Source organism: Schistocerca nitens, chromosome 4, assembly GCF_023898315.1.
Source record: "Schistocerca nitens isolate TAMUIC-IGC-003100 chromosome 4, iqSchNite1.1, whole genome shotgun sequence".
In the NCBI taxonomy this organism is placed as follows: Eukaryota; Metazoa; Arthropoda; class Insecta; order Orthoptera; family Acrididae; genus Schistocerca; species Schistocerca nitens.
Window position 1 is genome coordinate 741,430,457 of NC_064617.1, and position 24,601 is coordinate 741,455,057.

The 24,601-nt window shown below is 42.7% G+C and overlaps 1 protein-coding gene across 1 annotated transcript in view; it reads right to left on the minus strand.

Annotated features, from left to right (window-relative positions):
* Positions 1-24,601, minus strand: part of LOC126252984 (ATP-dependent translocase ABCB1-like) — a 189,476-nt gene that overhangs the window by 57,261 nt on the left and 107,614 nt on the right. Inside the window, exons 14-15 of the mRNA XM_049954012.1 lie at positions 17,325-17,581; positions 7,595-7,699 (exon numbers count right to left, since the gene is read on the minus strand). Coding sequence (XP_049809969.1) covers positions 7,595-7,699; positions 17,325-17,581 — 362 coding nt within the window. The remainder of the gene's footprint in view (positions 1-7,594; positions 7,700-17,324; positions 17,582-24,601) is intronic.

Consider the following 24,601-nt stretch of genomic DNA (forward strand, 5'->3'; position numbering starts at 1 on the left):
CTCAACTACTAATATGGGTGTAGAGTATAGCAAAAATTCATAGGCGCTTTCTGTATATCTACGGAGACCCGGCAGAGAACAAAAGCACGGAGAGTCTTTGGGTGAGGCGTCTGTTATCACCGCAACAGTTGTGCAAACTTGTCTGATGTCTCTCGTGCCAATCCGCAGCATACATCTGTGACTCTTGCAATGTTGGAACGTGCGGACTCTCTTATTCATTGTGATCGATGGATCACAATCAAACACCCAACTACAGAACTGGACGTCTCTGTTGGTACAGCTGACACACCTGTCCACCATTTGTGGTACTCAGAGTTGTATGCACGCTGGGTTCCTCGCCGCCTAACAAAAGGTGCAAATGGTTCTAAGCACTATGGGACTTAACATCTGAGGTCATCAGTCCCCTAGACTTAGAACTACTTAATCCTAACTAACCTAAGGACATCACACACATCCATGCCCGAGGCAGGATTCGAATTTATGACCGTAGCAGAAGCGTGGTGCCGCCTAAAAGAAGACCATGAAGAGCAACGAAGGAACATGTCTACGGAATTTATTGCGCTGTACAAGGCTGATCATTACACTTTTTTGTTGAACATTGCCACACATGAGTTCATCACTCTTAACCGGAAACAAAACGACAAAACATGGAGTGGCGCAACACCACCTCTCCTCCGAAGAAAAAGCTCAAAGCCGCACACGCAGGTGGTAAAGTCATGGCGACCTTCTTCTGGGACTCTGAAGAGGTTATTCTGTTAGACGTTCCCCCTCACTGTGCAACAATTAACTCTGGAGTGTCTTATGCTTTAGCGTGTTAGTGCCACGAAAATGCAAATGAACTTCTCCATGACAAGGCAAGGCCTCACATAAGTCTGCGCACCCCAGACAAGCTCACGAAACTTCTTGGGTTGTTCTTCCTGATCCACCCTACAACCCGGACCTGGCACTTTCCGACTTCTATCTGTTTGGCCCAACGAAGGACGTACTCTTTGGGAAGCAGTACGAGGATGGTAGTGGTGGTGGGGGGTAGGTTATTTATGCAGCAAGACGTTGGCTCCGACTTAAGTGGCGTAAGGTTATCGCATTGAACGGAGATTACGTTGAAAAAAAGGATTTTATAGTTATTTGAGTGGGGAATAATATGATGTGTCGGAATGCTGAATAAAACCGACCTACTTTCATAAAATAGCTGTGTTGCATATCTTAATATATCCGTTATGTGCACGTTTTAACGAGGTACATCAGGATGGGGCACTGCAGCGCCTACTGCGCTAAGTAGTTATCATCGCAGGTTCTTCGGTACTTTTTCTCATCAATAAGCTCTTAAAATATATTGTACTTTGCATATTCTTGAAGTTCCTAAACGATACACTGAAGCACATTTCAGAGAGTTTTTTTGTGTGATATACACACACCAAAAAATGTTTACCATCATTCCGGTTTCCAGAACTCCTGAAGATAGACGTTGACTGTGGATATTGTGCCACAGACACAATCCCATTGGCTGTTCAGAGATGTCACTAAACCCGCCCAAAGATGTAAACAACAATGGATGAGCACCGCCTATTAGAAGTAGGGGGTCCGACAGCCGATCAGTTCCAGTCAATCCACCAGGAAGGAGGTACACGGCTAGTGTTGTCTGTAGTTCAACCATGCCTAGACGGTCAGTACCGCGGTTCGATCGCGTTCGCGTTGTTACTTTGCGCCAGGAAGGGCTCTCAACAAGGGATGTATCCAGGCGTCTCGGAGTGAACCAAAGCGATGTTCTTCGGACATGGAGGAAATACAGAGAGACGGGAACTGTCGATGACATGCGTCGCTCAGGTCGCTCAAGGGCTACTACTGCAGTGATGACACTTTCTGTAAGACCTGACCATCATTTTGCAGGACAATAGTCAAGCACGTACAGTGTAAGCTGTTACTGATTTGTTTGACTGATGAGACTGCTTAGTGCTGTACCACCTACTGCACTCGCCTGACTTAAGCCGTCGTGAGTTCAACCCGATTTCTAAACTCAAGGAAACATTTCATGGCATTCGCTTCAGAACTGTTACAAATTCGTCGCAATAGACCGCGCCGCTCGAACTCTCAACACAACTGCCACTGCTAATAGTATCCTAAGACTTTCACATCGCTGGCAACGGGTTATACACAATGCTGGTGACTACTTTGAAAGTCATTAAAATTTTGTAACACCTATCTATTTTGTACGGGCTGTAAATAAATATTTGCCACTATTAAATTTCCAACCCTCGTATAAACCTTCCCGGTAGACATCTTTTCCAACGATGGTGACAGATTCGAAAAGAATCTCCACTTCCCTTCGAATGAAATTACGAAACGAATCTCGATCCTGAAATCTATATGATGAAGTATGTAGTCAATGCAACATCGAGAATATGGATATTATGCATGCAAGAACTGACATCAAGCACTAATCTTAATTGTATTTAATTCAAAATCCAAAAAGGGATGAAAATGCACCTGAGGTATCGAACAACTTCTGCTAGTATATATCTTAGGTTATTATGTGATGATCCTCTACCAGCAATTAGCTGTTCAGGCCATCGACGAATCCAGAAACCTCTTCGCGATTTTCTCCGCTGTTCTACCACAGTCGCTAAAAATATTAACGCAGCTACTCGTACTTTACGCTTGTCCGTTTTCGTACAGAAATTGTGTGGTTTGCGAGCCAAATAAAGACGTCAACAGCCGCTGGAGAGCACTGAGAGAGTAAAAGGACTTTAGTTGAGGCAGTGCCATTGGCACACGGCACGACTTGGTTAACGCAGTTTTTACACGATGAACGAAACTGTTCACGGAAGATGTTAGTCTACTGAAGCGCTCCAAGAGTATTACACCCGAACTGTAAAATCGAACAAGATCTTATGGCAGCGTGTTTATAAACAATAAATGTAAACACAGCGTACCGGCACTGGCATAACAGTGCCAATGTCGAGATTTCACATTAGCATATCATTAATTATTTATGAAATTTACTAATATTTGAAAACTTCCGTGAAAGTATTTTCGAACAGTGCACTATACTCACTTGCTCAGAAAGTTCCTTGTCATGATGAAACGACCATAAACAGAAACAAAACTCATCATACGGTAATCAGGCTTCGTGCAGCTGAGATGTGACCACGCCAGACAGCTACTAGCTCGCGCATGGGCGGTGAGGCTACTAGGACCGAATTTAGTACTAGCCCTATTCCTTTATCCCTAGAATTATCGCGCATCGCTACTAACGCGATCATAATAGTGAACCCGTTCACACGATAGACGGCTGCCATTCAAGCATCCGGGTGTCAATCGATTACAAGTTCGTTCGTCGTGTAAAATGGAAATGATCATATGGCGTCAGTGGCCGGGAATTCCCAGACGGGAAGTTCGGCCGCCAAGTGCAAGTCTTATTGAGTGCGACGCCACATTTGGCGACTTGTGCGTCGACAATGGGGAGGAAATGATGATGGCAACAACACAACACCCAGGCCCTGACGAGAGAAAATCTCCCGCCCCAGCCGGGAATCGAACCCAGGTCCCCGTGCTTGGCATTCCAATATGCCGACAGTTCAGCTATTGGGGCGGACCATTCATCGTGTAAAATGGGCATAATGAAAGTATATGGTAAAAAAACCAAAAACGTTGCAGTAAACCAGTCGGAAAAGCAGCCATTTGCGAGATAATTGCTAAGGAGCCACAATATCATCCTAGTTAGTACAAATTTATTGGAAATACATACGTTTCAATTACGTCCCCTGCTCCTAATTTAATGTAAAAATTTTAGACCTTTAAAATAAAACTAACTTTATTAAAAATTTTCATCTTTATTCTTCGTGTCTGTATATTTATTTCTCAACATAGTCACCCTGGCACAAGGGTGCCCATGCTCGAGGGTAAGGGGGGCCGCCTCCACTTCCTCACGCTAATACTCAGGGAAAGGAAATATGTAGTGTAGTCAGGCGTTTTCCTTTCAAGAAAATAATTAAGAAGTCGGTATTACGTGTGGTTTTAACAGGCTCAGAACAGAGACTTTTTTAAGACTGCTTACAAATCGCCAATCTTTCAAAATATTAAAAATGCCCCATACCCCCTGGTCTAGCAGCCCCACCCACATCCTACAGACTACTGCATGTTCACCCTTGCCCTGGCGATGAACACATTTCTCCCAAAGCGAGATCAGTTTGCTCATAGCATCACTGTAGAATGTCTGACTGTGTTGATGGAGCCACAACCTCACCTCTGTTTGCACAGCTTCATCACCATGAAAATGGTGCTTTTTTTTCTTTATTGTAATTTCATGCCCCTGCCCCATATGGGCAGGGGAGGCTGGCAGTGGCACAGTCCACCGCTCTTGAGGCAAATCGTTACACAAAAATACATTAAAAACGGAACTCATACATAAGAAGGGGAACAAAAGGGGGGCATAAAAAGACACAGTAAATGGAGATGATGGGAGTTAAAATATACACTAATACGGGGACATGCGCTGGGGGCCAGTTAAGAAGTCGACATAAGGGTAAAAGAACATAGCTAGTAATTCGTTGCGCACTTAAAAGACACTGAAGTCAAACACAAGTTAAAAGTCGGCCACAGTATGAAAATCACACAGAGTGAGACACTTAAAAAACCACTAGAAACAACAGAGCACTCATGAAGAACAAAAACCACTGATATGGACCTGACAAGGGACTGGAGGCCAGAGAGGAGGGGAAAAGACGGGAGGAAGGTGCGGTGGGGGGCTGGGGGGACGGGAGGAAGAGAAAAAAGGGGGTCAAGAGGCGCACCAAAAGGCAGGAGATGGGCAAGGTGGAGATGAAGACGGAAGGCAAGTCAGGAGGGAGTGCAGAGACACAGAAGGGGGGCACAGGAGGGGGAGAGGGTGTAGAAGGGGAAAAACCACTAAGGGGAAAATAAAGGGAGGGGAGAAAGAGTGCTGAGGAGTAGGGGGGAGGAAGGTGGGGTTAGAGTTGGTGGGAGGGGTAGATGTCAGGGCAAAGCTGATCATCTGGGAGGGGTAGGTGCTGGAAGTTGCATTGGAAAAGGAGGTGTAGGGTGTGGAGCTGGAGAGAGGGCGGGACACAACATTAAAGGTGTGACAAAGGGCTGGGGTTGGAGAGGAAGGGGGACACCAGGAGGTGGGTGGGATCGAGTCAGCAGATGATATACAGGATGCAGATGTGTTCAAGGAGAAGAAGAAGGTGGGGAAAGGGGATGAGGTCGTAGAGCATGTGCATGGGAGATGGAAGGTGGATACAGAAGGCAAGGCAGAGTGTATAGCAATCTAGGATTTGGAGGGCTTTATAGAATCTGGGAGAGGTGGAATTCCAAGTGACACTGGAATAACAAAGGATGGGGTGGCTCAAGGATTTGTAAGTGTGAAGAATGGTGGAAGGAGGCAGTCCCCATATCTGGCCAGCCAGGAGTTTCAGGAGACAGAGTCTGTTGTGGGCTTTGTGCTCGACCATAAGGAGATGGGGAGTCCAGGTGAGGTGGCAGTCAAGGATGAGGCCAGGGCATTTTAGTGTAGAGGTGAGGTGGATAGGACGACCATAAAGGGTTAGGTAAAAATCATGGAAGGAGCAGGTGGTGCGGCGTATGATGATTGCCTGGGCCTTGGAGGGTTTGATACAAAGGAACCACTGGTTGCACCAAGAGGTGAACTGGTCGAGGTGGGTTTGGAGGGTAGTTTGGGACCGTTGAAAGGTAGGGTAAAGGGCTAGGAAGGCGGTGTCATCAGCAAATTGGAGGAGATGAACAGGCAGGGTAAAAGGATGCCCTTGAAGGTGTTCTTTAAGGTTTGGAGACTAATGAAAATCGAATGGGACTAAGTCTGTACTGTATGGAAGACGATCATTAACAGTGAATTCAAGGTGTCAGATTATTGCATATGCGGCAGCGTTCCTGTGTCTTCTAGCACTGTAACGCCCAAGGCGAAGGTACTCATGTAGACGTACTTTTTGAATTCGTGCTTCCTGTTCTTTGTGCTAACGTACCGACATCGCTACGTGACACAACGCTACGTTGCACGCTACGATTCGGGCCTTCTAGCGTCAGACGGAGAAGTATTCCCAATAATATGCATGACTCGTAATACCACAAGCGATATTGAGAACAGATTAAAAATTAAGAGGCATTACTTTTCAGCGAGTCCTCGTAATTGGACTCAAATTTCACCTAACGCCTACGTTAACAGGAAACACAGTACTGCGCAACACTGTACATGTTACTGTTTACTGCGCACTCGTACCTGTTAAAGATGTTTTTCCAAGTGTGTTCTTCGTATTTGAATGCAATACTGGCCTCGTATCTACAGTTAGTCATGACTTCTTTCAAACACCGTCGAAACGTCTCGTAAATATTAACAAGAATGTACAGTCCGCTCTAGTACTTCAACATACCAAATAGAGTACAGCATACTTTTGTTTTGAAATGACTCCGCACGTAAAAATCCAGAGGATCGAATCAGGTGATCTCGGTGGCCAAAGAAAAGTCTCTGTGGGACCTCTGCATCTTGAACTATGTTGGCGAATTACATGGCTCTCATCGCCAGCAAAACGTACCGTTTTCCCATCATGCATCCACCTTGTTCCCAACGCATGGGCCATTGGTGAAATTTTATTCCAGTTAGATGGGGACTTAATGGAGTAGTTTACCTTTAAAATAATTTTGTTGCGACTACCCCCTTAGTCATACAGACAACAGTGACTGTTCGTAATCATACTTGCAGACAAGTCATTCGTGCATACACGTTTAGTGGTACGTCCTTGCTCTTATTGTCGTTTACATCCTCCCATGTCACTTTCCGCTGCTAATGATTAACATAATTTTACTTGCGCTTAGAAAGAGGAAACCAACAAACTGAAACGTCCTGGTAGATTGAAACCGTTTGCCCGACCGGGCCTTCAATCCGCATCAGCGCGCACTCCGCTGCAAATTGTAAATTCATTCTGGAACCTCGAAACCGTGAATATTTTACTTCAACGGTAAGACTGAGAGAGAATACAACTTCATATTGGCGTATGTATCTCTTCGCTTTCTCGTCAAAGTGAATTGTAACACAAAGGACAACCAGGGGAAAGATTTTGAGCTGTGTGATACTCAACAGTAGAGGTGAGTTCGTTAACGTGTACGTTTTTACGGCACGAAACATGTCTGTTTTGGCCCTGGAAGGCATTTTCAGACTACTTACGATGCAGTACATTCGTGTTTCTTGTTCATGACTCTTCGATCTCCCTCCTTTAAAAAGACAGGGATACTCTTCATTCATAAGCTCACAACAGGGACTCAAGAAATTGAAATCAGAGTGTAAAGAAACGTAAATAGAACAAACGCATGAGTAAGACCCTAGAAACGTTGCTGTAATCCTCACGGATTCGTTACTGAAGATGATGCAATGTGATTAGCTACAATAAAATATTACACTGGAAACACGCAGTAAATTCCTACATATTATACGTCTTCAGTTTTCTTGTGTTTTTTGGATTATGCCTCATTTAGAATATGTGTTTCTTTGCTTCAAAACTGCTTCGTGCTGTTTCTTTGATTCCGCAGTTTTTACTTTCATATGTGGAATTAGAATGAAACAAACCTGCAGAAATCCGATGACGGCGCTAGTGACTGCGATTACGAGGAAGGTGATAGTGAACCAAGTAGCCTGCCTGTGCATCTCCGTTGTATCCGAAAGAGAAAAGACCTGCAAGAAACGACATAGAAATTGTTACGTTGTAAAAAAGAATTAATTACAGAAGCTTATTATTATTACTGGAAGACTAATATTCACAGTGTATTTATAAATTATTTGTCAGGAAATAAGCCATACCTAGCAATGTGAATATATTTGGAACGCTCTCTAACTATGAATTCTTAGGTTTTGTTGACAGGAGTCAAACTCCTCCAAAAGGTCTTCGTGGTGAAGGCCATATTGGGCACTTCAACACTGTTTAGTGTTGTGTGTGTTCGTACACACCACCCGTATCAAAGAAAAAGAAAGAATCACAGACAACGAATTAAAGATCTAATATCCATCTTTGCATCACAAATTATGATAAGATCGTTAAAAAGAATAGTGCAACTAAGTTTTTAGGTATGAAAGACTTGACATATTTGTCAAATAATTCTGTTTGAATGGTGACGCCATGCAAACCATTCTGGAAAAATGTCTGGAAACAGAGTGTCCGTTAAAATAACGTTGCCACAAAATAATAACAAATATTTTAAATCCGAAATATGTTCAGAGTCTAAAAGCTAGCAAAAATCAGCAGGTCATATCTCATTTTTTGTTTTTATCTTTTGTATCACCATTGTCCTCACGCTCTTTGCCATGTATTTCGATTTTATTTGTTGCATGACGTGAGTCACGCGGATTTCAAAGCAATTTTTTCTCACTAGAACTAACTTCAAAAACAATAAATCATTGTGTAAATATACGCTTACGTGGTGAATCAGACGATTTTCGAACGAGGAAAGTTCCTCCATTAGCATTAGAAGGGCCAGATTAAATTGGTAAAATTACTGAACATTGCATATCGAAGAGATTTGGTATACTGAGGGCTGAGGGTGAACTCACATTGAAGTTACAGCTCTCAACAAATTTTTGTTACCCTTAACTTTTTGTTTAACGTAATTGCATGTTGCAAACTTCAAATTACAGTGAATGCATGATTATTCTTTTACTTTATCGACACTCAGTTTGTTTCTAGCGTCAGACCATAAATGATTCACGTGAGTGAAGACTCTTTCTGCATAGACATCACTGTGTGGGACCGCCATCATCCTTCTGAGAATTTTTTACGTTTGGTGTTTATTCTCCGTCTGAAAACGTTTTCCGCGAAAACAGTTTGTGTACGTAGAAGCTTGTTGTCATCTCTTTCTTTCTTTCTCTGCAATTGGCCTAGGAACACTTACAACTATCAATGAAAGGCACGAGAAAGCACACCCTGGCCGGAAACAGCGTACCAAATGTTTACTGACTTGAGTTTACAAATCAATGAATATATTAGTGACAAGAATGTAACTTTACAAATGCATAACCACTCATACTTCCGTACCGAACACCGAACAATGGGGCTGAAATACCCAACAAATCGGTAAAAACTGAACACTGGCATTCTCGACGGGGACCGACCGGTCACTCAACTATGTAGGCACACTTCCGAACGAGAAAGGAAATTTTAATTCGCTTTTCTTCTGTTTTACAAAAGAATATGCCCGTCAGTCATACGAGTAGAGTCGTAGTTACTCATTACCAGGGTCCTGATTTGAAGGTTTTAACTTTAATATTCTGAAAAAGAGCAAAGATCATGGTTACAGAACTAAAAGGGGCTAAATAGGAGTTCCATTGAAAAACTAGGGGTTAAAAAGGACTTTTGCAGAAGAAAACGGATTTTAAACAGATTTTCTGAATTAATAATACGGAAAATCAGTAAAGTGAATTTGCACATTTTCAGAAAAGACGTAATAAATAGATTTATATGCTGCACTGGAATCAAGAACATATATAGTGCAATGTCGCTGGTCTTTATAACTCGATAATATGGCAGCACTCTGCTGTAATGGTGACACCTGAGTCCACTTACTTTTATAGTTCGGATGGTATAACAAAATAATACAGCTAGCACTAAATCAACATTTTGCGTGCCATATTGTCATTGCATGGTCGCTTTGAGAATATGTCTACAGCCACTGCGTTGGGTCCAAGCAACCCAGCCTGTACTTAAGCTCAGGAAGTGCTGTTCTAAGAAAGGAAAGAACTTTTGTGAAAACCTAAAAATGCAAGCCCTATTCATTATTTCCAGGTGTTTCGACTTTGGTATGAATATCTTGTTATGGGTACATAAATCATAAATGAAGTTACATTAATCCTACATTTTAAATGTTCATGTTATTCGCCAATTTTTTTAATGAGAGTTCCAAAACCCACTACGATTCTGATCAAATTGGTTCAAAATATAAATATTCTTTCTCAAGTAAACAAACTCAGAACTACGTTCTTATAGAAAACGTTTAACTTGCAATGACTAACTGCATGAAGGGTTATCTACAAGTACAATAAATTTACAAACGTAGTTAGAATCAACCTGTCTTCTGGACAGCACAATAAAAAAACTGTTATTTTGATTTCTTTTCACCCTCAAAAGCTATTGTGATTTCATCAACATATTCCTTAGTACGTCAGCAACAGTCTTTCCTCCTTTAGCTGTCACTTAACTTTGTTTTTGGATAGGTTCCGCCTTCAGCAAACATAATTCTTTTCTAGGTATAAGCACAAGGTGGAGCCTCTTTAAAAAGAAATTTACTTGTATGTAAACACGGACAAAAGGTGACTGCAGCCTCAAGATGAAGCTGCCACTTCGTGCAGAAAACACTAGTTCCAAGCATAGTGTTAGTATTTTCTTAAATTTTTGAGCAGATATTGTCTGTTAGTGTGTCATCACACATGGTGTGAAATTACGCCCTCGCGAGTAACAGTATTTGGTGAAAAATTTATTTTATAAATAACATCACTGTGTAAATAGATTTATACGCTGCATTGGAATCAAGAACACATATCACTATGTAAAGGCTTCTGTCATACATCCTTTCCTGATATTAAGTTAACGTGGATATTTTCTTTAAATTATGTATTTGAAAGTATTTTGTTATTAACACTAAGCGGATATTCCTTCAGCAACACCGTCGGTCGAAACCGTTCAGGTGATTCAGAAATGACGGATTTCTATACTGTAGTGTAATACATTTTAAGCCAAATAACTACTTAGTCTTTTTGTGTGTTGAACATTGCATAAATTCAGTTAAAATTTTTAAAGATGTTTTAATGTTAGCATCACAGTATGTGATGCAATCTATTTGTATAAAAAAAAACTCAAGTTTATGTAAACAAGAAATAATTAAAAAAAGTGCTGAACGTCCACTAGGACGCACTTCGACTAAAAATGAGATGTGTAGTTCCGCACGTTCGTGCAACATGATACCTCTTTCTACAATGTTCTTGTAACAGCAGCCTCTGCAGACGAACATAAATGAATCATTCCACGAACTGAAGAGGGATTCATCTGTGAAGAGCACACTTATTCATTTGCACGCAGTCAAATGTGTACGTAGACGAATCAACAGTAAACAGGCTAGTCGTTTCAATGCAACCAGCGATACAAAAGCGGCCGAGCTTCTAGCAAACATATCAAATGCTCCGAGCCTGTGATAACAGTCTGTTGCGAAACTGCGATTCCTGAGATTTCTGTAAGCCCCACAGACATTTGTCCTGCAGGCATCCCTATATTTTGTCGTACAGTTAGAGCCACATGGTAGATGTTTGGTAGTTATTTTTAGTCTGACTTGTGCTTACCTCCAACAAACATTACCAGAGTTTCGGTACCATCGCAAACGCTTCCATACGAGTTTTTGTGATGACGCGCTGACGATGTATGATCCTTGTTTGACCCCTTTCACTGCGCAAGAGCATCGAATCCCACGAAGCCTGAGCGAAGTAGCATCCTCCACAAGCTATTTTATGATGTTTGGCGGAGAGTACTTTTAGTGACACTAAAATTTCATCCCTACCCTGTTACATTTACAAATGGTGCGTGGGAAGATATACGCCTGTCGATAAACCTTCGAATGAGCTCTGATTTCTTCGATTTTCTCGTTCTCGTTTCGCGGTAGAGAGGAAGCAATGTAGTGCCCAATTTATTGATTTAAAATTTGAAATTTCTCGAAATTCTGTAGCAACACTCCCCGTGCTCAACAGCTCGCTTGCAGCGTCTACCAGTGGAATTTGTTGAGCTGTCCGTAAGGCCCTCGCGCGTACTAAACTGCTATTCGTTGCAATAACTTCCGGGAATTCAGCCAGGTAACACTTTCAGCGACCGCCGATATTTCGGCGGGAGAACACCCCGCCATTTTCAAGGCAAACTGCAACGGACAGGCGGCGTACATGCAAATTTAATACCTCGGTTTTCCGACAGAAGCAGGAAAGATAACACACACACACACACACACACACACTGAACACTAGTGCCACCAAAGATGACCAAAGTCAGAGCTATCGATAGTGAGACTATGAAATCGCAGGTGAGGCAGCATTGACTCTGTTCCTCTGTTTTTTGACAAGGGAGAGAGCCGGATTCCAAACAGAGTTTAAACAGAAACCTCCATCCCTGTTAACGAGGTTGCTCGCTAATTTAATCTCAACTGCCTCCCTAATGACACTGTCCCAATAGCTGGACGTGCATGCCAATATCTCGGTGTTATTATATAACATGGGGTGACCAGTATCCAAGCAATGTTCGGCAATTGCAGATCTATTTGGCTGCTGTAATCGTGTGTGCCGTTTATGCTAAGTACATCTGTCCTCCACGGTCCTGATAGTTTGACCAATATATGCCATGCCGCAGCTACAAGGAATACGATATACACCCGCCTTACGCAGTCCAAGATCATCCTTAACGGAACTCAAAAGTGCTCTAATTTTAGATGGAGGTCGGAAAACACATTTCACATCGTATTTCCGTAAAATACGACCGATCTTATTGGACGTGTTTCCTACGTAAGGCAAAAAGGCAGTAGACTTAGGTGTTGACTCAGAATTATCATCAGTCACCCGATGTACAATTGGTCGATAGCGCAACGCACGTTCAATCTGTCTATCACTATAACCATTTTGACGAAATGTAACTTCAAGATGGGACTTTTTATTTAATGACCAGTATTACGAGCAGACAGATGGAGTTGCGATGGGTAGTCCGTTGTCTCCTGTGATCGCAAATTTATTTATGGAAGACTTCGAGGAACGTGCATTGGAGTCGGCGCCTTTAAAACCCGCCTGTTTCTTTAGATACGTTGACGATACCTTCGTTGTTTGGCCTCACGGTAGGGAGAATTTGAATGTCTTTTTAGAACATCTGAACTCGATCCACCCGAACATTCGTTTTACGATGGAGGTGGAAGAGGATGGTTGCCTTCCCTTTCTCGACGTGTTGGTTAGGAGGAAGGATGATGGATCATTTGGACATGCAGTCTACAGGAAACGTACTCACACCGACTTGTACTTACAAGCTAATAGTTGTCACCATTCGGCTCAGCGTGAAGGGGTACTTCGTACCTTGGTACACAGGGCACATATCGTTTCTGACGCTGAGACTTTGCCAGCTGAGCTGTCCCATCTTGAAGTTACATTTCGTCAAAATGGTTATAGTGATAGACAGATTGAACGTGCGTTGCGCTATCGACCAACTGTACATCGGGTGATAATTCTGAGTCAACACCTAAGTCTACTGCCTTTTTGCCTTACGTAGGAAACACGTCCAATAAGATCGGTCGTATTTTACGGAAATACGATGTGAAATGTGTTTTCCGACCTCCATCTAAAATTAGAGCACTTTTGAGTTCCGTTAAGGATGATCTTGGACTGTGTAAGGCGGGTGTATATCGTATTCCTTGTAGCTGCGGCATGGCATATATTGGTCAAACTATCAGGACCGTGGAGGACAGATGTACTTAGCATAAACGGCACACACGATTACAGCAGCCAAATAGATCTGCAATTGCCGAACATTGCTTGGATACTGGTCACCCCATGTTATATAATAACACCGAGATATTGGCATGCACGTCCAGCTATTGGGACAGTGTCATTAGGGAGGCAGTTGAGATTAAATTAGCGAGCAACCTCGTTAACAGGGATGGAGGTTTCTGTTTAAACTCTGTTTGGAATCCGGCTCTCTCCCTTGTCAAAAAACAGAGGAACAGAGTCAATGCTGCCTCACCTGCGATTTCATAGTCTCACTATCGATAGCTCTGACTTTGGTCATCTTTGGTGGCACTAGTGTTCAGTGTGTGTGTGTGTGTGTGTGTGTTATCTTTCCTGCTTCTGTCGGAAAACCGAGATATTAAATTTGCATGTACGCCGCCTGTCCGTTGCAGTTTGCCTTGAAAATAGCGGGGTGTTCTCCCGCCGAAATATCGGCGGTCGCTGAAAGTGTTACCTGGCTGAATTCCCGGAGGTTATTTGAAAGTTGTATACGCCAGGAGAAACTCAGGTCTCACTACTATTCGTTGGATTTTATCTATCTCTACTATTATTCCGACCTTGGTGAGGGACTCAGAGAGATGAGCACTACTCAAGAATCAGTCTTACAAACGTTTTGTAAATCACTTCTTTCGTGGATGAATTGCATTTCTTTAAGATTCTTCCAGTGAATCTCAGCCTGACATCTGATTTTCCTACAACTTTTTCCTCCCATCTCAGGTCGCTGCTGACAGTTTCTCATAGTAATTGCATGCTTGACATTATTTCCAGTGTTTTATCACCAAAAGCGTTGAAAGGTGACCGTTTCAGTCTCCTTTCTTGTAATTGTCATTTGTAACACCTAATTTCAGTGCTGGGAGAAGGACTGCATAAGGACCCAATTTTAACGATGATTATTTTTATGTTTCACATAAGCAACCTTTTTAGCCTTTTCCGTAATCAGTAGCACGAACAGCTCTGCAATGTATGGATGTGTGGGTAATCGGATGTGCACACGCAACAGTAGTGATCAAGGTATTTATTCTTACATCTGTTTTTGGGAACTTTCCCTAGAATCTTGTTCAAACACAGCTTGTGACCTAACGTGGCCGAGAGCAACGGATACCCCGTCATTTTTTACTAATGGTTGGTCAAGCAAGCAAACATGTGAAGTAGTGGAAATTTACCATCGAAGACTGTTCAAAATTTTGTTTGGTAACCCGGAGTCGGTCCAAAACGACGACTCCCAGCCTTTTTACCGTACTTCCGACTGGACAAAAGCCTGGCGCCTCGTTGGCGGTTTTTGCGACTGGTCTGCCACCACCGGCTGTAGAGTTGCGCCGAGAAACGTGGGACTAGCAAGGGAAACTAGATCGTTTTGTTTCTGGGGAGTGTGTGGGGAATGGATCGTGCTCTTCGGAGCAACTTCAGTACAGGTTTCAAATTTGGACGGGATCCTTTAAACAGTTTGTTTTTCGATGCAGGTAACCATCGCACTTATTTAAATTAGCAATCAAGGTAATAAATGCTCTTTGGTATCGCGTGAAGCGAATGTTTACTTGAATTCGTAGTTTCCTTTTTGCGAATCTCTGCATCAATTTATCATCCTAATTTTCGAAACGGCTTTACTTACTCAGAGGGACGAGTAACTGGGTACATATACAAACTGGCATGTGCCGAATTTTAGCATTCGTAATATACTAAGCGGAAATCCCCATTACAAATTTCTAGAACTTGTAGAGGACAATGAGTACATAATATACTGAATAGGAACCCACGTTCGGAAACGTACCGTTTCTCTTCTACGACGATTTCAGTTCAAATGGATAACTCATCTACTTGTGCTTGAGAATTTAAGTTAGGCGTCACGCAGCACAATTATTAGGTAGCAACGACTGTGACAAAACACGAAAAGAACAGAATCAAATTGTTTGAGATCTGTGCTGTATAAGGATGTTAAGAATTAAGTGGACTGAGAAGGTAAAAAAATGGTCCTTTGCTGTTTCGACGATTAAAGGAATATGTGGGAAACATTGACAAGTAGATGGGTGAGACTCAAACCACAGTTTGAGTGAATCACTTCCATAGTACTAGACGGAGCTGCACAGGGTAAAAATTATCGTTGAAGACAGAGGTATACAGCCAACAAACAATTGACGAAATGGGTACAAAACACGAAACAAGGAATGTGCTGAGTTCTCTGCTGGATAGTCCTGAATACAGTGAAACACCTGTTCAGACAAGTAGTTAACATCAATAGCTATTTCGGAAGACACAATGAAAGTGCGAACACGACTGTGATTACAGACCAAACTCACAGCTGTTAGTTATCTTGGGACCACGCTGGTGTATCATACATACACGTATTTGCAGCACAACTTACAGGCGGGAATACTTGATGATAAATCATATTTTATCTTTCCTTTTTGCACTTTTCCTAATTATTCGTAAGGACGCTAGGGGAATTTGCAAAGCTCTCTCTTCAACTCCTAACTGTTTAACATTATTGTTTTAATCATTAGAGCGCGGAAGTGCAGTAACAAATATGTCTGTAAAGGCCGCGCCTAGAAACGCGATTTTAGGGGGTGGGGGATGTCTTGGTGCTAGGTTCCTGTTTGAGCTGGGAACATCGGGTAAAAAGTTTAACGAGCAGCCATTTTTATAGCCATTCGAACATCTGTCTTGATGCAGCTACTTGCAGTATGTTAAGCAAGGTTTGAACGACGAACCGGTGCTGGCGCTCAGGAAATTTTTATGAATCGTTTAATTCCTTTTGCAGAAGATTGATGAAATTAATGCTCAGCTAACAGCACCATTTGTATTACACCGTTAGGATTTTTCGTACAAAAATAGAAACCTCTGAATAATTGGATTGGAGTGGGACTGATGGTTCAGATTTGATCCACCGGTGTATCAGACCTTGGTCTAAGAGAAGTTTTAACAGTTTGAAAAAAGATCTTGCTTTGTTTGGATTTTACGTTGAAAACACATTTCTTGTGAGGTTTCCTTACGCTCGCCAGTAGCATGTTTCGAACAAATCGGTTCAAATTTTGTAGGAAGGTAGACAAATACATGTATTTAGTGGTCGTCCTGTTGTTTTGGAAAAGTTTTGCCACGATATAAGCAATATTGTTCGAAAGACAATTAAAAACCCTATACCGGATAAGCCGTCGTCCGAGGCAACAAAAATCTACATCGGTTGCCAAGCTATTCGTGGCCTAATGTCAAAATTATAGTAGAGTAAAAGTTAGGAATCGCAATGAAAAATGCTTGTACCGTTGCACTAAAACAGACGAACGTGTCCTAGTCAGGGTTAGGGATATAAAAGAAGGGAAGTAGTTTTTCGACTTATCTGGCAACTTCAAAGATATTTACTCACCCCATGTATGGTGAGGGATGTGAGGGAAAAAAAACAAATACATACGCTTCTAGAGCGTGGAAGGCATCTAGAAGAGGACGTATACGAAGGTGGGAGTACATCTATAATATGTACTATCCCAGAGTGAGGATGCATGGATCCTACACGTTAACGACACGTTGTGACATACTGCACGACATATGACATGAGAAATGCCATCGTGTTACCTTACTTGATACGATACATTATATTACATAACATGGGCACTAATACTAGCAAGTAAAAAAGTGCGAGTATACATCACTAACTCCGCCCAGGACGCATTCACCTCTGTTGTGCTACGAGAGGAGTGTTTTTCTATCTGCCGTTAGAATACTGTGCCTTTGTTGCACTGCGTTCACGCAATCTGTTCCAAAGGAAAACTGAAGTAGCGTAGGCGAGTGGAGCGGTGTTACTGACCCCAATGACGTCTGCGAAGACGACGCTGGCGGCGGAACTGGCGAAGCCCCGGAGGGTGGTGCAGACCGTGTTGGTGAGCGCCAGCGGCCACTCCGGGGCGTTGAGCCGCAACACGTCCCGCAGGCCGACGTGCGCCACCGGCTCCTCCTCGTCGGACGCGTCCTCGTCCGCCGCGCAGGCCTTCGCCTCGCGGTCGTGCTCCTCAGAGGGTGCTTCACCCCGATCGCTCACCATACGCTCCAATGCAGGGCGGTCGTCTAAGGCCAGAAGAGAGCGCCTGAGATCCATAACAGTAGCACTGTTACACTCGTCTACATAACATTTCTCCCAGATGTCGCAGGAACATAAGGCACGGCGAGCTTTGTGGTCTAAAAGGTGCCCTGCGAAGTTCTCTTGACGCAATTTGTGACGGGTAGCTATAATTACCACCACGAAAACATTAGACGGGTGAGAGGAGGATTCGCCTTCTAAGAGTTCTGTACAAATTTAATTGTCTATATATATAGATAGTTCCACAGAGATAAGCCACTACAAGGCAACGGCGAGGAATGCAGTATTATACGCTGCTGAGACGATGACACTAGGAAGAAATGGGGCAGAACAACTAGAGAAAGAAGAGAGAAAAATACTGAGAAAAATACTAGGTCCCAAAAGAGGTGGATGCGAAGACCTAGGGAAGAATTGTACCGGAACATTAGAACAATATCCAGGGAAATCAGACTCAAAAGGGCAAGGTTTGCTGGACATGTAGTTAGGATGAGTATGGACAGAATGACGAAGAGAGTGTGGGAAACAACAGGGAAGACAAGGGGAAAGACAGGAAGGACTGGTTGGAATTTGGGATTAAGGTCGAAGGAAAGGAAAACTGGGGGAACAAATATACACCGAACAATATGCCGGAGATGAATGGCAAAGAAGAATACAGGAAAAGATTAGAGTGTCACCAGTGGAGCCGACAGGAGAAACGGACACTGAAGAGCTCGGAAGAGGAGCGGGAGAGAAGAAGAGGAAGAACGAAGAGGTTCTGGGAGAAGAAGAGGAAAATGCAGTCCACGAAGGGGCTACCGGTGGTCCTACAGAGGCAGTAACGCAAGAAGAAGAAGAAGAAGAAGAAGATAGTTCATACATCCGATGAATCGAGAAGCTCGACGATTTTTGTCTCTTATCGACATTGATACTTGCAATGTACCGCTCACGAATGGAAGACTTAGAGAATGTTTTAGTCTTACGGTTGAAGTCGAATGACAAATGGAAAAAGAATATTTTTATCGTGTTAGTAACGATTTTCAGATTTTTTCTTTCACTTCTTCTGTGAAACATCATCCAAAAAAATTTAAAAACCGGACGCACTGCGAAGGAATTATGCAAATGTGCCGGAAATCTGTAGATACGATATAGATCTACGGAGAAACAAATGACTACAATTTCAGAAAAATTGAATCATTTACTCCAGAGGAAGAGCTTCACAAACAGACCAAGTCAATAATGCGTGGGTACAATTGTGGACCTATGCAAGAAGTTATTCGGCTTGACATTGATCGACAGAATTGTTACATGTCCTCTTATGGGATATCGTGCCAGATTCAGTCCAACTGGCGCGTTAGGTCATCAAAATACCGAGCTCATCGGAGGGCCCTGCCCATAATACCCCACACTTCTCAATTGGGGAGAGATTCAGCGACCTTGCTGGCCAAGGTACGTTTGAGCAAGCATGAAGACAAGCAGTAGAGTCTCTCACCGTGTGCATGCGGGTATTATCTTCCTAAAGTGTAACCACAGGATGGCTTGCCATGAAGGGCAACAAAACGGGACGTAGAATACCGACCGAGCTGTAAGGGTGTCGCGGATGACAACCAAAGGGGTATTGCTACGAAACGAAGTGGCACAGTGGCACTCCAGACCATCACTCCTGGCTGCCGGGTCGTAAGGCGGATGACAGTCAGGTTAGTATTCCACGGCTGTCTGGTGCATTTCGAGACACGTCTTCGTTGGTCATCAGGATCTACATAGAAGCGGGACTCATCACTGAAGAATCGACGAAAGTATATGTGCACGTAAATGCTGATTTGTGGAAATTATTAATGTGTGATATTCACGAATAAAGTGGACTCGTCGATTCGATGAACGTTTAATAATGAACGACCAATTTGCTATAGCTGTTTGATTGGATGTTGGTTGTAAGTGGGTTGTGTACCTAGTCCGTAACTTTCATTTCTCTTTACGTTCTGGCGAATTACCCAAAAACCGAGTGTTTTGGATGCAGTGGAATCAGATCTTGACATATCATCATCTGATGATTCTGACGAAGACTAAGACGCCGAAAAATAAGACATCGTTTCCGATGACACTACTGAATCTACATGAGATTCTGATGAAGTAACACTCATGCAACGGTGGCCCAAAATGAGAATGAAGCGACTGTTGGCAAAGTCAGAAGAAGGAAAAATAGTCAGCTATTCGCCCCAAAACTACTGCCCTGAGAAACGTGCACAGCACAAGTAACAAGAATGGTTCAAGGAAGAAGCGTTCCTCAGCAGCTTTCCAGTCGTCAGTCACAATGTCATCCTCTGTGGACAACTTCCAATACGTATTCACGCCATTTACAGGCGAACTAACGTCTAACACAGGAACGGCCTAGAAGATGAAAAGTCTGTGTGAAACCACTGGTTTAACTCTAGCAATGAACATAGTAGTCCGTACTCACCAAGGACCGACTGCCTCCACTGGACATACGTATGACATCCTAAAATGTTTTGAGCTATTTATCAGATGACATTCTCAACAAAATGTTACTTTGCACGAATGTCGAAATCGCTGAGCAAACATAAAACTTCAATAGGACGTCGAACACCTTCAAAAGTTATTTGAAAGTTAGTCCGGGGCTGCTTATACTCAGCGTTGCCTGAAGACGAATTATCTTCCAACGCGTATTCTTTTCAATAGGACTAGATGCAGTGCTGATTTTCTGGCTACAACTTCCCGAGCTCGATTCAGTTTTATCATAAACTGTCCTCGATTTGACGTCAAAACCTCACGGGATCCCAACGATAAGCTGGCTCCAATGAAAAAGGTTTGAGAGATGTTGCAAGAGAACTCTCAGCAACACAAATCTGCCTACGACACTGCTAACGAGCAACTACTTGGATTCCGCGGTCGGGTCGCATTAAAGATGTAAATTCCCAACAAACCCACCAAATATGGAATGATAACCATAATGATGTGTGACAATGGAACAAAATACATGCCGGCCGTTGTGACCGAGTGGTTCTAGGCGCTTGTCCAGAACCGCGCTTCTGCTACGGTCGCAGGTTCGAATCCTGCCTCGGGCATGGATGTGTGTGATGTCCTTAGGTTAGTTAGGTTCAAGTAGTTCTAAATCTAGGAGACTGATGACCTCAGATGTTAAGTCGCATAGTGCTTAGAGACACTTTTTTACAAAAGGCATGATACACAAAGAGCCATATTTGGAGAAGGATACGACTATGGTTGGAATACCTGCGGCAGATTTGTTTGCAAATACTTCTTCATTTTATCGAAGGATCGATTCGAAATGTAACCTTGGACAATTGGTTCACGTCTGTTCCGCATTTTAAGAAGCTGAAATCTGGCCACAAACTCACCGCCCTGGAGCCAGTTCGGTTGAATAAGAGAGAACTTGCTGCTGAATTCGTCAATATAAATTTTGAAAACCGGTGTACGGGTACGTCCTTCTTCATTTACGACGACGATCTAACGGCAGTTTCCTATAAGCCAAAACAGAATAAGCTCGTATGCATCCTTTCATCCGCTCGTTATAATGGCCGCATGCATCTGGACAACCGTATTCTCCAGCACAATGAGACGAAATATGGCATTGATACACTTGACCATATGTGCCACGCTGAAATGTCATCAGAAAAACCAAGCTGTGGCCTCTCTGTTATTTTTGTTGTGTGATAAATATCGCCATGATTAATGCCCACATCATTTATATACACAACTTCCACAGAGCCCATGAAGTGTTTCCGAAACAAACGGAAGAGGAACTCCACCTCTTCTCCAGCGATTCCCAACCCAGGTCAAGGAGCCACATCCGATACTCAGCCCTCTCAGCCTAAAAAACGCCGCATTTGCGGAGACTGCAGCTATAATCTGAGAAAAATGACGAAAACCAACTATGTAACGTTGATGCAACTGTGTGTAGGGAACATCGCAAGACTGTGTGCAACATCTGCCATCAGCAACGTTCATGAAGCCTGAAGGAATTCACATCATGGGCATGAGTTACCTTTCTCCCTGAGTGTGTTTACATCTGTCGATTTCGTACAGTTCCTCAACGCAACATTTATAATCAAGAGGCCATTTGCGATTTGTAGACATATTCTTTAATCAAGGGCAGCTGTGATTTTTTTGTATCTTTGCAGATGTTGTATTCGTTTTTTTATCAACTATTCTGATTATTTCGTTAGATATACGTACTTCCTGTGTTTCCACATTTTTTGTCAAATTGCTTTTGATTCATTAGATAAATTGATCTAGTACTTTTCTTCTTCTATTGTTTGTATTCAATACTCCTGGCATGCGATCACTCAAATTGTCGTGCGAGTATTGATGCACTTTTCCTTTCGGTACTTATTCCATTGCGTTTCCGGTGGGTGTAAAGTACATATAGACGCCCTTTTGTTTGCAAACTACGCAGTTAGAGTTTTTCTGATTTTTTGCAATGGAAAGACCATTTAAACCCTGAGATTCATTTTTATTTAACTTTCCCGCTATAAAGGGTTTATAATTCTACCGTTGCGTCGCTTTTAATCATTTTTCTGACCAAACCTAGGTCTGGTAGTTGAATCGACGGAGGTATATGTATGGAAAGGTTCGAATTTCATGTAGTATTCTAGGGTTCATACAGCATTTTAAAGTTCAAACAAATCAACTCGTTGAAGAACTCAGTGTAGTGAACTAAACGAATCCTAAACTACGTTTTTATGTTTCTGGCTCCATAGGTTTAAGACAGTGTGTGCTTGTGCTAAGTGAATAAAGAAAGAAAAAATTGTCTCTTATCTGATGTCTTAGATGTAAGTATTGCAAAGTATTCAACTGTTTTCCGTATGAAGTAGTTTCTAAGATCACACTTCAGACGATAATCATATCTTAGTACCTGATGATGGAATAATAGCCGAAAACCGGTTTGTGAAATAAATAACAAATATTGTAGAATATTAAACCAGTGATGTGTGTGTTTTCATTCAGAGTGTAGGAAATATTGTACCAAGAACCGACGGAACAGTCAATCAGTGCTAATGATTGTTATCTCAAGCATGGCGTTAAGTGCATTCTCTCTTCCTTCACCTCAATTCCAGCTACACTGGGTCGATGACTTAGCGCTGGAATATGATGTTATTAAGAAGCTTGTACTACTGCCGCAGAATACAAGCTCTTTTGACCTCTGCTTGTAGATTAAATCGGGGGAGAATACTGGATATTCATGGGTATTTCTGTGTGTACTGGCTGGTGTTTGTCGAGTTGAATCAATTCTGAATGGTCGACTTCCCACCCTCCCCCTGCCCCCCTCCAGGTCCAATTCATTCACTCTCCGTGATGACTGTCAGCGGTATAATACTTTAGTCTGTACTATAATTCAAATGTATTAGAAAGTGTATTTTGAGTCTGAAAGGGGTTATTCTAGGAGGCACTGCTACGTATTAAGAATGTTGCTGTTGAAAACTGATGTCGTTAAGACATTTATATCTGACACTGGTAATGCTGTTTCCTAAGATATGACTTGTTGAAAGCTCTTTTGTTATGTATGTTATGTGATTTGTGAACGAACAGCTTAGACTTTGGTTACACTACAAATCGCTGCTTGCTGCTGTCATTAACGGCACAAAAATTGGTGTCGAAACCCGGGACGATTCCAGGACTGCTGCTGCGGGCCTGTGACACCAGGATTTTTGAACGCACTTCGCACGGCTTCCGCGAGGGCTCACTTCAGAGATTTGGCACGCTAGGTAAGTCTAACTGAATTATCACGCCACACGTATCTTATTGCCATTTGCAGCAGTAGCTGATTCAATAATTATTGTACTTTACACTGTCATTGTAGCTACTCGCTATTATTTATGGCTGGTTGTGCCATATGTTCTTTGTTTATCAAACTGCATGCTACTTAGGCCCGCGCAGACAGTCACCTCACTATGTCTGCAGAGAAAACTCTGATAAGAACGTGACGCATGTCACGGGCAATAGAAGAGAAAGTGAATTACATGACTCACTCTACCATCAATGATAAACAACCTGCTAAGACCGCCATCTAGTGTTAGACTGACCACTATAAAAATAAAACTTGAGACGTTTTCCGGAGATGTCGAAACTTCGGCACAGTCCGGAACAGCTCCAGCAACCTATTGATCAAGATCCCACGATGTCAAAAAATGGTTCAAATGGCTCTAAGCACTATAGGACTTAACATCTGAGGTCATCAATCCCATAGACTTAGAACTACTTAAACCTAACTAACCTAAAGACATCACACACATCCACGCCCGAGGCAGGATTCGAACCTGAGACCGTAGCAGCAGCGCCGTTCCGGACTGAAGCGCCCAGAACCGCTTGGCCACAGCGGCCGGCGATGTCTACTGCGTGGCTGCTTAAAAGGGGTGCCAAGGTGGTAATCCTGTGATTTCTGACACTTGTGAAGAAACCAAGAGGATGCTCACAACATGTTAAAAACCATTCAAAAGCCAACATCGCACAAAACATTTTTTTATTCAAGACAACCGGTTTCAACACTCTTAGCTGTCATCTTCAGGTCTTAAACTTTTTTTAATAGTAAAACATGTTCATTTTACGCTGAATCTCATGCACAAGATGTCAAGTAGATACAGTTAGCACAGTATAAACGTTTGTCATCGCTAAAATATTTAAAAACACACAGGACCTTGTCCAAGAGCCCACGTCCACATACATATTGCTCACAGATGCTGGTAAAAATGCGGTACACAACAGCACATCTGTTTTCATATGCTGGACGCATACTAATAGCAAGGAGAGATGCACGTATAGCCACCGTCTGATTTTTGTATTTTTTGGTTAGAGCAAGCGGTACCCACACACACGATGTCTGAACCTTCCTCCTCGCATGCAAACGTTGCACGATGGTGGTGTGATCACAACTCATCACATTTGGCGGTTCTTGAGTACTGACGTGGAGCGTTGTGGATTAACACTTTTAAACGATCTTCATCAAACCCCGAAGGACTTCCTGGAGGTGGAGAGTCACTAATATGAAAACGATCCTC